General features: G+C 36.8%; 1 protein-coding gene across 1 annotated transcript in view; it reads right to left on the reverse strand.

The window, feature by feature from the left end:
* MIS18BP1 (MIS18 binding protein 1) overlaps positions 1-15,693 on the reverse strand; it is a 47,683-nt gene that overhangs the window by 11,709 nt on the left and 20,281 nt on the right. The window contains exons 6-11 of the mRNA XM_049898516.1: positions 15,108-15,238; positions 9,798-9,885; positions 8,686-8,843; positions 4,746-4,897; positions 4,234-4,330; positions 961-1,822 (exon numbers count right to left, since the gene is read on the reverse strand). Coding sequence (XP_049754473.1) covers positions 961-1,822; positions 4,234-4,330; positions 4,746-4,897; positions 8,686-8,843; positions 9,798-9,885; positions 15,108-15,238 — 1,488 coding nt within the window. The remainder of the gene's footprint in view (positions 1-960; positions 1,823-4,233; positions 4,331-4,745; positions 4,898-8,685; positions 8,844-9,797; positions 9,886-15,107; positions 15,239-15,693) is intronic.

Genomic DNA, 15,693 nt, shown 5'->3' on the forward strand with positions numbered 1-15,693 from the left:
TGCATGCTATGGTCATAGCCTATTTCCCTGCTTTTATCTCAAGCCATTCCCCTACAACTCATTATGCTCTAACAACAGCACTCTTATTTTAGTTCCAGACACAGCAAATTTCTTCTAGCCTTAGGGCCTTTGTTTAGGTTGTTCCCTGTTCCTGGAATGCACTTTCTCAAACTCTTTATATGACTGACACCATCTCATCCTTCAACCTCTGCTTAAGCGTCAGCAACTGAGAGAGCTCTTCTGATCATAAGACCTGTAGTCCTCCATCTCAGTCTCGTGGCTGCTTCCTTCGGAGAATGTAACACAATTTGTAATTATTTTTATTTATTGGTTTACTTTTGTACCGTCTGTCTTGCTACTAGACCACAAGCTCCTTAAGAGAAATGACTTTGTCTATTTAGTTTACTGTCGTATCCCCAAACACTGAAAACTAACAGGTATGTAGAACACGATAAATAAATGTTCAGTGCATTAATGAAAGAGCTGGTTCTAAACTGAGCTTGACTTCAATTTCTGCACTAGCTATGAAATCCTAGATATATCACCTAATTTTTGAGACTCTGTTTTCTTCCCTACAAATGAGGGGGAAAAGACTATATTAAATAATTTATAAATTTTAATTTAGCTTTAGGGTTTTTAATAGTAAACTGGATTATAAAATATTTCTTAAAATCTTAAAGCTAAGAGAGTAGCATTTGGCTATCTTGAAATAGTAAATGGGAATGAAAAGGTTATTTTTACTTGCCTCGTCTGCTTTAGAGATGGCCTAAAGTACCTAGTTAGAAGCTATCTCCATATACGCTCTATTCTCTGTAAAATTATAATTTTTCCCCATTTTTTTTGGGGGGGGTGACATCTTCCATGTTAATGGTTAGAAGTCATTAAAGCAATCCCTGATTGCTATTTTCACATCTTCACCTGTTATGTGGCCACTCTGTAAATATTTTACCAACTACTTACCGATGAAGCTTCTGTAACTCCTTCTCATTCCACTCCTCATCCTGAGTTAAACCAGGTAAACATTCTGAGGGATGTCTGTTCATCTTATCAGATCCTATCCCCTCAACAACAGGAAACTCATTCCTAACACCAGATTCCTGAACATTTTCTTTAGAAGAAGGTCTAACTTTCTTTTGTTTGACATGATATTCATTTTCACTTTCTTCAGTTTCAGAAATCACTGGGATATTCCTTGTGGTGTTTCTTGTGCTTTTACTCAGGGGGACCACTGTTTCTTTGGTATTTCTTGCTTTGGTTTTCTTAACAATTCTAGATTTCCTCTCAACTTCCTTTACTGTTTTGCTGTCTTCACTAGACAAATCTGATGAGGACTGATGCTTGTGAAATGATGTAGCTACTTGGTTTTCAGTTTTCTTCAATGCTGATAATCTTGTATTTTTCTTTAAGTTACAGGTGGCCATTTGATCCTTTTTAGGGGTAGGTATTTTTATTTTCTCGTTGACAGTGAGTAAATCACGTTCACTGCAATCTTCCTTGTTTTTACTTTTATGACCCACACTATACTCAAATGTATTTTCTAAAGTCCTTGTGGGCCTCCTGATGGAACTTCTGGTTTTATTTAAGTCTGATTCACTTTCTTTTTGATGGTCTGACATTGCAGAATCTGTTATTGCTTTAATGGTAGTAGGGGACAGATTATACTTCATGCATTTTTGCTCGATCACTTTTTTAGATTTAAGTGGTGTTACTAAAATGTAAGCTTTCTTCTGATTGAGAGCCATGCATTTTCTTTCTTCGTCCGAGAAAAACTGTTCTCTTGAGGTTAGAATATCAGTAGGGATATCTGATTTTTCATATCTTTCTTTAATTTCATAAAACAAAACCAAAAATCAAAATCTTAAATTAGCTATAAACAAATTTAAGTATTAAAAATATTTTCACAAATACAATAACTTATTTTTTCACAAACTCCATTTTACACCACACTACTGTATATTAATCTTTCTGAAGCGAAGTTGTTCAGATCATTGTCCTTTCAATTATAAACATTTATTATTATGCAAATCTATCAATGATTTCTCATAGTCTACTCATATACATATAAGCTCCTCTCCCTGGCTTTCTATATAGTTTCAATCTCTCACTGTACTCAGATCTGAACCATATCTATGTCTATTAGACTGCTTGCTATTTCTCAAATTTTCTTGATTCTTAACTTTCATTAATGCTGTTCACTCTGTTTAGAAAGTTCCTTCACTCATTTCCAAACTACCTGCTCCGATTCTGTTCTCTAACACACCTAGTCCACAAACTTTGTTCTGATTCCCTCAAATGAATGAAAGGTCTCCTTCCTTCAAGCTTCCAGAATATTTTAAAATAATGCCACATCTGACAAGGTGCCCCACAATAAAATTGCACAGTTGTCCTATTTTTCAGCTAAACAAGAAAAAGTCATTAGTGGCAAGAACTTTGTCTTCATGTTTGAATTTCTTTTGCTGGGGTTAGTACAGGGCCGTTCGCATATACCAAAAACAAAACAAACCGTTGCTGTTGAGTTGATTCCAACTCATGGCGACCCCATGTTTACAGAGTAGAACTGAGCTCCACCAGGCTTTCTTGGCTTTAATCTTTACGGAAGCAGCGTTTCTTCTATAGTGCCACTGGGTGGGTTCAAACCTCCAAACTTTCAGTTAACAGCTGAGTGCAAACCACTTGCACCACCCTGGGACCTGCCTTTACATGCCCAGTAGATACTAAATAAACATTTTTTAAATCAACTCTTTTGAGATAAACTAGGAGATATAAGAAAACCACTAAGGTCATTAGAATCTTATTAGGTATGTTAATATATGAAATAGAAGCTGTTCTAGTTAAGGAAGGAGTTAGGAAAAATTGGAACTCCATCTGCATGACTCCATCCTCATTCCCCATGGTGGCCATAGAAACACCTTTGCTGAACCCCTCAAAACTCTATGAAGCATCATGGGAAAACAACCAAAACAGAACAACTTGGAAATCTTTAATATACTGCATCACTAGTTAAAGACAGGAGTCCCTGAGTGGTGTATAAGTGCTCGTCTATTAGCTGAAAGGCTGGACTCCGGTTTGAACCTACCCAGAGGTGCCTTGGAAGACAGGCCTGGAGATCTGTTTCTGAAAGTGCACTGCGTTGAAAAGTTTATGGAGTGGTTCTACTCTGTACACATGGGATTGCCATGAGTCAGAGTCAACTCCATGGAACTAAAAAGAAGTTAAAGAAAGCAATTTAAATTGAGCAAAATCCTTTAATTTGGAAACCTGGGAAGCTAGACATCAGAATAACTGAAATTTTAACTTTAAATTATCAAATTGTAATTATAAACTGTAAATCATAAAAAAAAAAATCATATTATGTGCCATTTTACAAGATGAATGACAAAATGAAAGTTGATGAGCAATACTGATGCTGGGGAGAAAAGATTACCCTGAATTATAATTCATGGAAAAGTGGCACTAATCAAAAGAAATCTAGAAAATGTCTACAAGATTTTTTCACTGGCATCAAATATCTCCAAATTATAAGCGTTTTATTCTAATTTCTCTCATAAATCTGATCCAAATGTTCAACTGGAAATTTGAACATTCTAATTTTAACATTTCTATTCAGAATGTTTTTTTTAAAAATTAATTTTAATAAACAATTTGAATAAAGATTCAGCATATTCAGGATACTTTATTCCATGTCCTATGAACTTCCTAGTTTAAGTAGTATTCTTTTCTACCTCTTATAACACTTGTGTTGCTTACTTTCATGTCTTTTCACTTGTAAAGAGAAAATAAAAGCCACTAAACTGATAGATATAACTCAACATGAAAATTTAAACTTGCTGATGCTTAGAGCAAAGGCTTTTTAAATTTTGGTATGCAGGATTTCAATTAATCACTCTGAAAATTCACTTACACAAAACTAAATTATTATATTAATTTCATAAAATGACTCACAGTCTTTAAACATTCCTATAGCATATTTAAAATGATGCATAATGTGATTTAAACAAAATTATTTAGGAGGTAGGTTAAAGGAGGCAAATCTATAATTAAGTCTGGTGTTTAAAGTAATGAATTATTTTATTTTGCAAATCATCTTATGTTAAAAAACAAACAAAAACATTTATAATCATTAAAATAGTTTAAGCTTAGCATTTTAGATTTGGAAATTTATAAGATCACTTTTACTGTATTAAAATATTTCAAATATTACCTAATTATTAAAAACCATAAAGAATATATTACCTTGCTTCTGACTTTTAATTATCCTTTCATTTGTTCTTTCACAATTTTCAAGTTTCTTTGAAGACAGCTTTTTATATTCTTTTTTTTCAGTTAATTCCTTCAAAACAAAGCATGTAAGTTTCTAGGTATTTTGGTTCTGACAAATTCCATTAAGGAGGCATTCAGAAACTCATTTGCCATAGCTTGAGCCTTGGAAGCACCACCTAGGTATTCACTGTTTCTCACATGTCTCTTCTATTGATTTAACACTGTGATTTTTCAGGTGCCTTTATATGTATCTTATTTAATTTAAGCCTTACCCTGAGAGCTAAAACTTTTGTTACTATTGCCTACACTTTCCCAAGGAAAGACTGGGAAAATAAATATTCAACTCAAGATTTACCTACGATCCCAAATCTAATGAAAAGCTGATACTTATAAGTAGAACTCATGTCTTCTGACTTGGTTCTGAACCTTTTCAGTAGTATCATACCATTCCTCTACACATCGAAGAGTGTACAGTAAAAGCTTACCTGGTTAGATAAGTCATCTCTCTCTCCATTTTGAATAGTATTATTTATTTGGTCATCTGGGAGCTTTAATGGTAGTTTATTTTGGTGATTACTATGGCAAACGTTTAATTCTGAAGCTCCTAGCAACACAGGGCACTTATTCTTCTTCAGTTCTATGAGCACAAAGATGGAGATTTCCATAGATTATTATATAAAATGTAAACTGCTTTTCCACATTAAAGAATTCACTTTGAAATAATCTGAATATATCTAATTTGTCACAAATATTTGTTATAATCTGAATATGATATAAAACAACTTCATCTGGTCAGAATCATTCTGCATAGGGTCATATTTTGTTCAAATGACTTGTATTGTTTTCCAAAAAACAAAGGAAAACTGGACAGCTATATTATTCATAACTATCTCCTTGGTCAGATCTAAAGGCAGAATAGTAAAGTTAGCCCACTTTGTAAATACATACTCCTGTTCATCCTAACTGCACATCAATAATAGAAAGCTAATAGCTCTGTTTCCTTCATATGTCTTCATGTATAAGGAATTCTTATGTTTCAATTAGTTTGTGTATTTCAATATAACTAAATTTGTGTTAATTAAAATTGCATACAAAACCAAATTATATAGTATATAATCCATTCTCAACAAATGGTTACTGGGCTGAAATTTTAGTTAAGTTAAAAAAAACTCATAACAACTGTAAAAATGTATCCGTTATTCTTCTAGAAGTTGTACTTGAAGATGCACAATTGATGGTCCCTGCTCTGGAGAATATCACAATATAGTAAAAGAGAATGGTATTATGATAGATCATTTATAATGTATTCTGCTAAGTGGGATAACAGATAAAACACTTCGGGAGCAATATTATGATATGCAGATTACAGCACTAATGTAAAAAACCACATTTTATGTAAATCGTTACAACACACACACAGAATCACATCAAATTATCGTGGGCTGGCACTCTGCATAACCTTAGTGGCTTAATGTTAGCTGTGGTTTGTGTTATTTTACAGTTGCTTTCTCGTGGAAAGTGTAATGATAATGATAACAACTACCATCACCACCACCACTCAAAGTAACTTTATGTGATATGAAGCGACTCAAAATCTAATGATTTCACACAAAAAGATTCAATGAATCAAGCTAGAAAAATAATACAAACATAACAGAATACAGTAGTAACTGCCACTAAATTGAACTTCCCAAGGGGAGGCATCACATATCTTACTCATCTAAGTTCCTGACAGGTAACACTGATGCTAATACCTATCATGGAAGGTGCTTTAACCCTTTCATGACTACTGGCATATACGGTTGCCCCCCCCCACACACACACTTTTTCTGCCTCTCAGGTTCATTGGGAACCTGCTTTCCCACTGACAGTGCATGCTGCTGCCAAGGCAGGAGGAGCCTTTATGACTGTTTGAAAGAGAAAAAACAGGTGTGTGCCACAAATTACTGTTTCTACAGGGTGTTGTATGAGGTGTGTGCATTTTTGCTGGAAATTAATTTTTTTTTCCTTGAACTTTAGATGGTTTACAGAACTAGCTTCTCATTAAACAGTACACATATTGTTTTATGACACTAGCTAACAACCCCATGACATGGCAACACTCTCCCTTCTTGACCTTGGGCTCCCTATTACCAGCTATCCTGTCCCCTTCTGCCTTCTTGTCCTCACCCCTAGGCTGGTGTGCCCCTTTAGTCTCACTTTGTTTTATGGGCTTGTCTAATCTTTGGATGAAGGGTGAACCTCAGGAGTGACTTCATTTTTTGTGAGTTAGAATTTTGTTCTACATTTTTCTCCAGCTCTGTCCAGGACCCTCTATTGTGATCCCTGGCAGAGTAGTCAGTGATGGTAGCCAGGCACCATCCAGTTGTACTGGAGTCAGTCTGGTGGAAGCTGTGGTAGTTGTGGCCCTTTAGTCCTTTGGACTAATCTTTCCCTTATATCTTCAGTTTTCTTCATTCTCCCTTGCTCCTGAAGGGGTGAGACCAGTAGAGTATCTTAGATGGCCCCTCACAGCTTTTAAAATCCCAGACGCTCTCACCAAAGTAGAATGTAGAACATTTTCTTTATAAACTATGTTATGCCAATTGTGCTAGATGTTCTCTGAGACCATGGTCCCCACAGCCCTCAGCCCAGCAATTCGGTCCCTTAGGGAGTTTGGGTGTGTCTATGGAGCTTCCGTGACCTTGCCTTGTAAAAGCTGTGCTGGCTTCCCCAGTATTGGGTACTGTCTTACCCCTCACCAAAGTTTATCACTTACCTAACGTCTATTTAGGGAAACGGGAATTTTGAAAAATTTTCTTTGGGACACCATAAGTCCCTCTGAACTCTAGGGGGCATCCAGGGTAGAATTAGCAGACACTGTGTGTCCCTTGGGCCTCTGAAGGTAGGATTGTTGGTGAAGGCAAAAAAAAAAAAAAAATTCTTACTACCTACCAAAAATTCAACAACACTCAATGATTTAGCATGCTTCCATTAATGAAAACACATGGAATCAACAAAAAATTCAAAGCAGAAAATAACTAGGTTTTGAAAAGGTTACGTTTGTTGGATGATTTTCCTGTGGACATAGCTGGCATGTAAAATAATTTACCAAACTTTAGTTTTTTAAATTTGTATTCTACCCCACTTGCCACGTGTTTTCTCAAACACTTTACCAATAGTATTCACAATTAAGCTTAAATTCCTGAAAAGTGTTGCTCTAAGTGAAAGAGGAAAAAAAAAAGACAATGTCATCTAAGACTAAAGATTAACAAATGATTGAAAGTGAGATATACTTTTAAAGGTTTTTTTAAAATTTAAAAGTAAAAAAGTAAACAACAGGTGCTTTAGTAGTACCAGGATGGTCTAGCAATGAAAACAAGCAATATGCCTAATTTAGAGGAAAAAGAATGACTTTTAATAAAATGAGTAAGGACTGAGAAGGAACTGGGGCAATGTTAAGAAGTTTATTTTTACTAGCCCTTGGCAAGAAGTCATCTACATATTTAATTCACCCCTTTCTCGGTACTAGAATGCATAAACAAAGTAACAAGGGAGGAAGGAAGCTGGGGGGGGTGCCAGTTTGTAGATATGGAAACAGAGTTACATTCAGTATGGTGCTTTGTTTTTGGAAGAAGCAATCCTAAACTCTTGAAGCTCTGTAAAGCTCATAGTTACAAAGTCAAGATAAAATTGGCAGAAATTTATACAAGAGTCTTTAACTTTTACTCATCTATATTATCCAGAAAAGCAAAAAATAACCAAACCCATTGCCGTTGAGTCGATTCCGACTTACGGCAGCCCTACAGAACACAGTAGAACTGCCCCATAGAATTTCCAAGGAACACCTGGTGGATTCGAACTGCCGACCTTTTGGTTAGCAGCCATAGCTCTTAAAACCACTATGCCACCAGGGTTTCCGGATTATCCAGAAAAGGCCGTAACTAACTGTATTTTTTGTTCAAGAGTGGGGTGGAATGTGAGGCAGATTTTAGTGTGACAATTGCAAAGAATTGGCACAGAAAACAGTTCTGCCAACTTTCTTTATAGCAATGGTCATTCAAAAGGAATATGTCATTTGTTTTAAGTCCTCTGTGAAAGGAAACTGGTTTTGTCTTTTAGTAGGAATGAAATTTAGTGCAAAAATATAGGCATCTTTAATATAGGTCTGGGTCTAGGAAACAGAAAAAACAATCATATTTCATTGATACATGTATCAGTGTTCTTTGGAATTTTGATTAATCAAAAGATGATATTTGATGAAGTAAGTTGAATACTGACCGTGAGCAGTGTGCACTGTAGTTTCTCTTTATTATTAAAAAAGCAGGAATTTTAGGCCAGTTTAAGTCAAAGAACACAATATTATACATATTATAAATAATAAACACATAGAGTACATGTAAGAGTTTACTATTATACCAACAGAGAAGAAAACGGCAAACATACCCAAGTTATCACAATCAAGGTCATAAGTGATGCTGGCTCTTTGGAGGACATCTGTTTGGTCTTCTCCTGCATTATTTTTCAGTGATTTGGGTATGTTAGGGAGAGATCTTCCAGTTTTCCGTTTTTGTCTGGCCTTTTTTCCTTTCTTTTTACAAGTCCTAAAAACAATTACACCACTTTTCTTCTCAAAAACAAAACAGAAAACTAAACCCACAGATAAATAAATGAAGCCTCCTGGGATAAAGCCCTCCCCCATGCCCAGCAATGATTACTTTTAATCTTACATTATTTAATCCTTTATGGCTACTACAAATTCCCTTTTTTTTATAAAGTCTTAAGCCAAACAACTCAGATATAAGCTCTTAAGTGTTTCCTATTCTATGCTCTTGTAATTCCTACTTAAGCTGATATAAGTCAGGAGTCAGAAAACTACGGGATAAATCTTGCCAGTCACCTGTTTTTGTAAATAAAGTTTTATTGGAACCCAACCATGTTCACACATTTATGTAGTTGTAGCTGCTTTCCCACTACAAAGGCAGAGTTGAATATTTGCAGCAGGGGCAGTATAATATTTACAGAGGCTCACAAAAAATTTACAATCTAACCCTTTATAGAAAAAACTTGTCAACTTCTGTTTATAAGCTATTACATTGTACTGTGATTAACTTATACCTTGTATACCCTATAAGATCCTTAAGGGCAAGAATCAATAAATTCTTTATTTCCCAGTGCCAACCCCAGTGTCTGTCAAGTAGCTGATTCTTAATAACTACTGAGAGAATGAATTAATGAAAAAATGCCTAAGAACTTTAGACTAGTGTTTAAACAGCTACATGCTACTTGAAGGGTAGGTGATTAAGGATGACCCTCTGAAATATGTCTTTTTAGATTTATTCCATTATGACAGAATTTCTGGTGAAATGTTATTGCCTTCTTACAAGTCTTTTTAAGGTCAAAGAGAGCTTCAAAACTGCCATTTCTAAAACAAAAATTTAAGCCACTTTATAGAGGTTACATAGTATGTACATATGTAAAAGTTCATTGAATTGTATGCTTAAAATGTATGTGTTTTACTGAATGTAAATTATACAATAAAGTTAAAAACATTTTACCTTAATTGTTCTAGAAAATTATCAATGTGCTCTTTCCAATTTTTTGGAAATCCATACATAAATTTCCTTATGATATAGTTTGGATATCCTGTTTAACAATGAAAAAAGAAAAAAGTAAACACATGAGATATCATTAACTCATTAAATCATTCAAGAAATATGTACTTACCACTTCCTATGTGCCAGGCACTGTCATAGATAGTAAGGATTCAGCAGTTAACAAAAGAGACAGAAAATCCCTACACTCATGGAACCTACCTTCTAGTGTAGAACAGAAGGTAAAATACTTTGTTTTGTAGATGGTCATCAGTGCTATGGAGAAAAATTATGTAAAGAAGAATAGGGATACCAATGTGTTCGTGGTGGAAAAGTGGGAATAGGATGTAAAGCAATTTTTAAAAGGATGGTTAGTGAGGATTTTCTCACTGAAATAGAGCTGCTTGAGCTAATCCCTGAACGACATGAGAGAGTGTGCCATACGGCAATCTGGGGTTAGAATACTGGAAGCAGATGGAACAGTCAGTGAAAGGCTATGAAGCAAGAGTGTGACTGACATGTTTGTAGAACAAGGAGATCAGTGTAGCTGAAGAAGAGTGACCAGAGACTGGTACTAGGAGGCTACTCAGGTAATGGAGGCATTGGGGGAGCATAAAAGATTACGTGAGGCCTTGAGGTCATTATATGGACTTGGCCTTTTACTTTGGGCAAGGTGGGAAGCTATGGAAGGATTCTGAGCAGGAGTCACAGAATCTGACTTACATTTAACAGGACTGTACTAATAGCCATTCTGAGTAGAATCTGTGGAAGTGCAAGGGGAAGAACAATGAGACCAGTTAGGAGGCTACTGCAACGATCAAGGCAAAAGATAATGGAGGTTTGGATGACAGTAGTACAGTGGAGGTATAAATTCTAGATATATTTTGGAGATAATGCCAATAGAATGTACTGACATACTAGATGCAGGTGTAAGAGAAATTGAAGATTTAAAGATGACTCCAAGGATTTTGACTAGCTGCTGGAAGCATGGGAAAATGGAGAAGACAGTAGAATAAGTAGATTTAAGGGAGAAGATCAGGTTTTAGACACATTTTGAGATTCCTATAGACATCCTAGCAGAAATGCCAAATAAAATTCAAAACCAAGTCCATTGCCATGGAGTCAATTTTGACTCATAGTGATCCTAAAGGACAGAGTAGAACTGCCCCATAGGCTTTCCAAGGAGTGCCTGGTAGATTTGAACTGCCGACCTTTTGGTTAGTAGTTGTATCTCTTAACCAGTATGCCACTAGGGTTTCAAAATGCCAAATAGGCAGATGGAAAATGAGTCAGGTGTTCAGAGGAGAGGACTTGGCTAGAGATATAAATTTGGCAGCTACCACCATATAGATGATATTTAAAGCCTAAATCAGCACAACACTGCGTATAGAAGAGCCTTCCAGCCAACCCTGTTATTTAGAGATAAAGAGACAAACTAAGAAGGAACAAGCAGCAAGGCAGCAGGAAAATCAGAAATACAGTATTTCAGAGGTCAAGTAAAGTGTTTAAAAGAGGTAGATGTCATTGTGTGAAGTATACACTGGATTTAGTAATGTAGAGGTCATTGGTGACTTTGTTTCACTCACTGTCTTTATTGACAAAAAAAATCACAGTATTTCAGACTTTATTCAAATACATGGACAGCAGCAAAGGGCACCAATGAGTGACAGACATGGCACCTAACAAGCATCAAAGGCTATCCTGGAGGGGCAGTGTACCTGCAACCTACACCGTCAGCAGCTCTAGCCCTCCCCATCACATCTCCCTGACACCCTGAAATCAGTTACAAATGTGCAGAAATGAATCACTTCAGAGGAGGTAGCCCCACATCACTGCCAAGGAAAAGGGCCAGGTTCTAAGGAAAGGGAAGCTGTACCGCTTGTCGCCACCAGGAGATGGCAGGTTGCTCCGTTGGCCCACCTACAATGCCCTCAGACCTGGGGCAGAGAAGGCAAGAAGGCATTCCCCACCTGGCAGCACAAGGTCTACTCCGAAGAGGTGGCTCTTCCCCAGTCGTATTTTGAGTGCCTTCCAACCTGAGGGGCTCATCTTTTGGCACTATACCAGACAATATTCCGCTGCTAATCATAAGGTTTTCACTGGTCAGTGTTTTCAGATATAGACTGCCAGGTCCTTCTTGCTTGTCTGTCTTAGTCTGGAAGCTCCTCTGAAACTTGTTCACCATGGATGACACTGCTGGTATTTGAAATACCAGTGGCATAGCTTCCAGCATCACAGCAACATGCAAGCCACCACAGTATAACAGACAGACAGATGAGTGGTGGTGAAAGGAAGAAATGATGAAGTAAAAGAGCTGCTTGAGGAGACAAAGTAAAATATTATAATGAAATGTGCAAAGACCTGGAGTTCAAAAATCAAAAGGGAAGAACATGTTCAACATTTCTCAAGCTAAAAGAACTAAAGAAAAAAATTCAAGCCTCAAGTTGCAATACTGAAGGATTCCATGGGCAAAAAATTGAACAACGTAGGAAGAAGCAAAAGAAGATGGAAGGAATATACAGAGTCATTGTACCGGAAAGAATTGGTTGACGTTTAACCATTTTAGGAGGTAACATATGATCAAGAACCGACAGTACTGAAGGAAGAAGTCCAAGTTGACAAAAGGCACTGGCGAAAAACAAGGCTTTAGGAATTGACAGAATACCAATTGAGATGTTTCAACAAACAGATGCAGCGCTGGAGATGCTCACTTCTGTATGCTAAGAAATTTGGAAGGTAGCTGCCTGGCCAGCTGACTGGAAGAGATCCACATTTTGTGCCCTTTACAAACAAAGATGATCCAACAGAATACAGAAATTATCGAACAATATTACTAATATCACACAGAAGTAAAATCATGCTGAAAAATCATTCAAAAGTGGTTGTAGCAGTACATCAACAGGGAACTGCCAGAAATTCAAGCCAGATTCAGAAGAGGACGTGGAATGAGGGATATCACTGCTGGTGTCAGATGGATCTTGGCTGTAAAAAGAATACCAGAAGGAAGTTTACTTGTTTTACTGACTATGCAAAGGCATTCAACTGTGTGGATCATAACAAATTATGGATAACATTGTGAAGAATGGGAACTCCAGAACACTTAATTGGGCTCATGTGGAACTTGTACACAGACGAAAGGCTGTTGTTCGAACAGAACTGGGATACTGTGTAGTTTAAAGTCAGGACAGGTGTTCATCAGGGCTGTATGCTTTCACCATACTTATTCAGTCTGTATGCTGAGCAAATAATCCGAGAAGCTGGACTATAGGAAGAACGGGGCATGAGGATAGGAGGAAGACTCATTAACAATCTGTGACATGCAGAGGATGCAAACTTGCTTGCTGAAAGCAAAGAGGATTTGAAGCACTGACTGATGAAGATCAGAGACTACAGCCTTCAGGATGGATTGCGCCTTAGCATAAAGAAAACAAAAATCCTCACAACTGGACCAATAAGCAACATCATAAAAAATGGAGAAAAGATTGAAGTTGTCAAGGATTTCGTTTTACTTGGATCCACGATCAACGCCCATGGAAGCAGCAGTCAAGAAATCAAAGGACACACTAAATTGGGCAAATCTGCTGCAAAGACCTCTTTAAAGTGTTAAAAAGCAAAGATGTCACTTTGAGGACTAAGGTGTGCCTGACCCAAGCCATGGTATTTTCAATTGCCTCATATGCATGCGAGAGTCGGACAATGAATAAGGAAGACTGAAGCAGAATTAACACCTTTGAATTATGGTGCTGGCAAAGAGTATTGAATATACCATGGACTGCCAGAAGAACAAACAAATTTATCTTGGAAGAAGTACAGCCAGAATGCTTCTTCCAAGTGAAGATGATGAGACTTTGCCTCACATGTTTTTGAGATGTTATCAGGAGGGACCAGTCCCTGGAGAAGGACATCATGCTTGGTAAAACAGAGGGTCAGTGAAAAAGAGGAAGACCCTCAATGAGACAGACTGACCCAGTGGCTGCAACAATGGGCTCAAGCATAACGATTACAAGGATGATGCAGAACTGGATAGTGTTTTGTTCTGTTGTACACAGGGTCACTGTTATGGATTGAATTGTGTCCCCCGAAAATGTGTGTCAATTTGGCTAGGCCATGATTCCCCGTATTGTGTGATTGTTTACCATTTTGTCATCTGATGTGATTCTCCCATGTGTCATAAATCCTATCTCTATGATGTTAATGAGGTAGCATTAGAGGCAGTTATGTTAATGAGACAGGACTCAATCTACAAGTTTAGATTGTATCTTGAGACAATCTCTTTGGAGATATAAAAGAGAAAAGCAAGCAGAGAGACGGGGACCTCATACAATCAAAAAACAAGAGCCAGGAGAATAGTGCATCCTTTGGGCCTGGGTTCCTACGCCAAGAAGCTCCTAGACAAGGGGAAGATTGATGACAAGGACTTTCCCCCAGAACCAATAGAGGGAGAAAGCCTTCCCCTGGAGCTGGTATCCTGAATTTGGACTTGCAGCCTCCTATACTGTAGGGGAATAAATTTCTCTTTGTTAAAGCCATCCATTTGTAGTATTTCTGTTATAGCAGCACTAGATAACTAAGACCATTGCTATGAGTTGGAAGTGTGTTGATGGCACCTACTGGCAACAACAATCATCTCTCTGCACAGATGTAATCGATTTGATTCCTGTATATTCCATCTCGCAAGGTCCATGAGCATAATCATCATTTATGTTGTTGAAAAAAGGATTTCCAATGACTAGGTTAAGGGTCTTTCAAAATTCTATCTTCTAACTTCTCAGATTGCAAAAAGTTTCGAGCGAAATACTCCTTATTCCTCATAAATAAGGAGTGTATCACTTGAAATTAACAGAAATAACAGAAGTTATCTAAACTACCATTAATAAAAAAAAAACCTGTTGCTGTTGAGTTGATTCCAACACATAGTGCCCCCACAAGTCAGACCAGAACTGGCCCATAGGGTTTTCCAAGGGTGTACATTTATGGAAGCAGACTGCCACATCTATCTCCCATGGAGTAGCTGGTGGGTTCGAATTGCTGACTTTTTGGTTAGCAGCTGAGTGCGTAGCTGCTAAACCACCAACAGTAATGATTAAATCAGAGAAAAATGATCATAGCTTTATCTAATGTGGTCAATTCTGTTTTGATTGTTATTTTTGGTTGATTCATAATTTTAAAACACCTAATTAAAATGTAAAAAAATATATATGTATACTATTAGAAACATGGTTAACTGCTTCATGTTTTTAAAAAAAATTATCAATTAATTATGACAACTATTACCTGCTTCTTTCATGGAAATCCGGTCTATCATTCCTTTTAATATATAAATGTTGCCTGACAAAGTCCTAAGTTTGTTGTGCTCAATGCGTTCTATAATTATATTACTGTGCCAATATATATCACCGACATTTCTAGGAGAAAAAAAATAGCTTAGTTAAGGCCAAAATACTCATATTTTACCATCAGTAACAAGGTACATATATAAGTACACAAATTTATATAGAAAATCATAAGTTTGCACTCTAGCTAAATTAACAATTAAACTAATTACAAAATATTTGAGGGCCAAAGACTGCAGCAGAACTCAAACTGCTTGGCTAGTATGACACTCAGAGTTATGTGCCAAGAAACTATACTGTTGCCAAACCATGTGCCTACTATAAAATATATCATTAGCTTAGAAACGGGCTTCCTCTAAATATCTGATGCTAACGATGCTGCAATTCCAGCTTACCTAATGTTAAGGTACCAAATAATTATTTTCCTGACCCTTTCCTCAGGGGCTATCATGTGTTAGCTTTCATGCAATTATGTAGTTGCATCCATCTAACCTCATGTTTTTAGCTTGTATTTTGGGAAGTACCAA

The sequence above is a fragment of the Elephas maximus genome, chromosome 10 (assembly GCF_024166365.1).
Source record: "Elephas maximus indicus isolate mEleMax1 chromosome 10, mEleMax1 primary haplotype, whole genome shotgun sequence".
Taxonomy (NCBI): Eukaryota; Metazoa; Chordata; class Mammalia; order Proboscidea; family Elephantidae; genus Elephas; species Elephas maximus.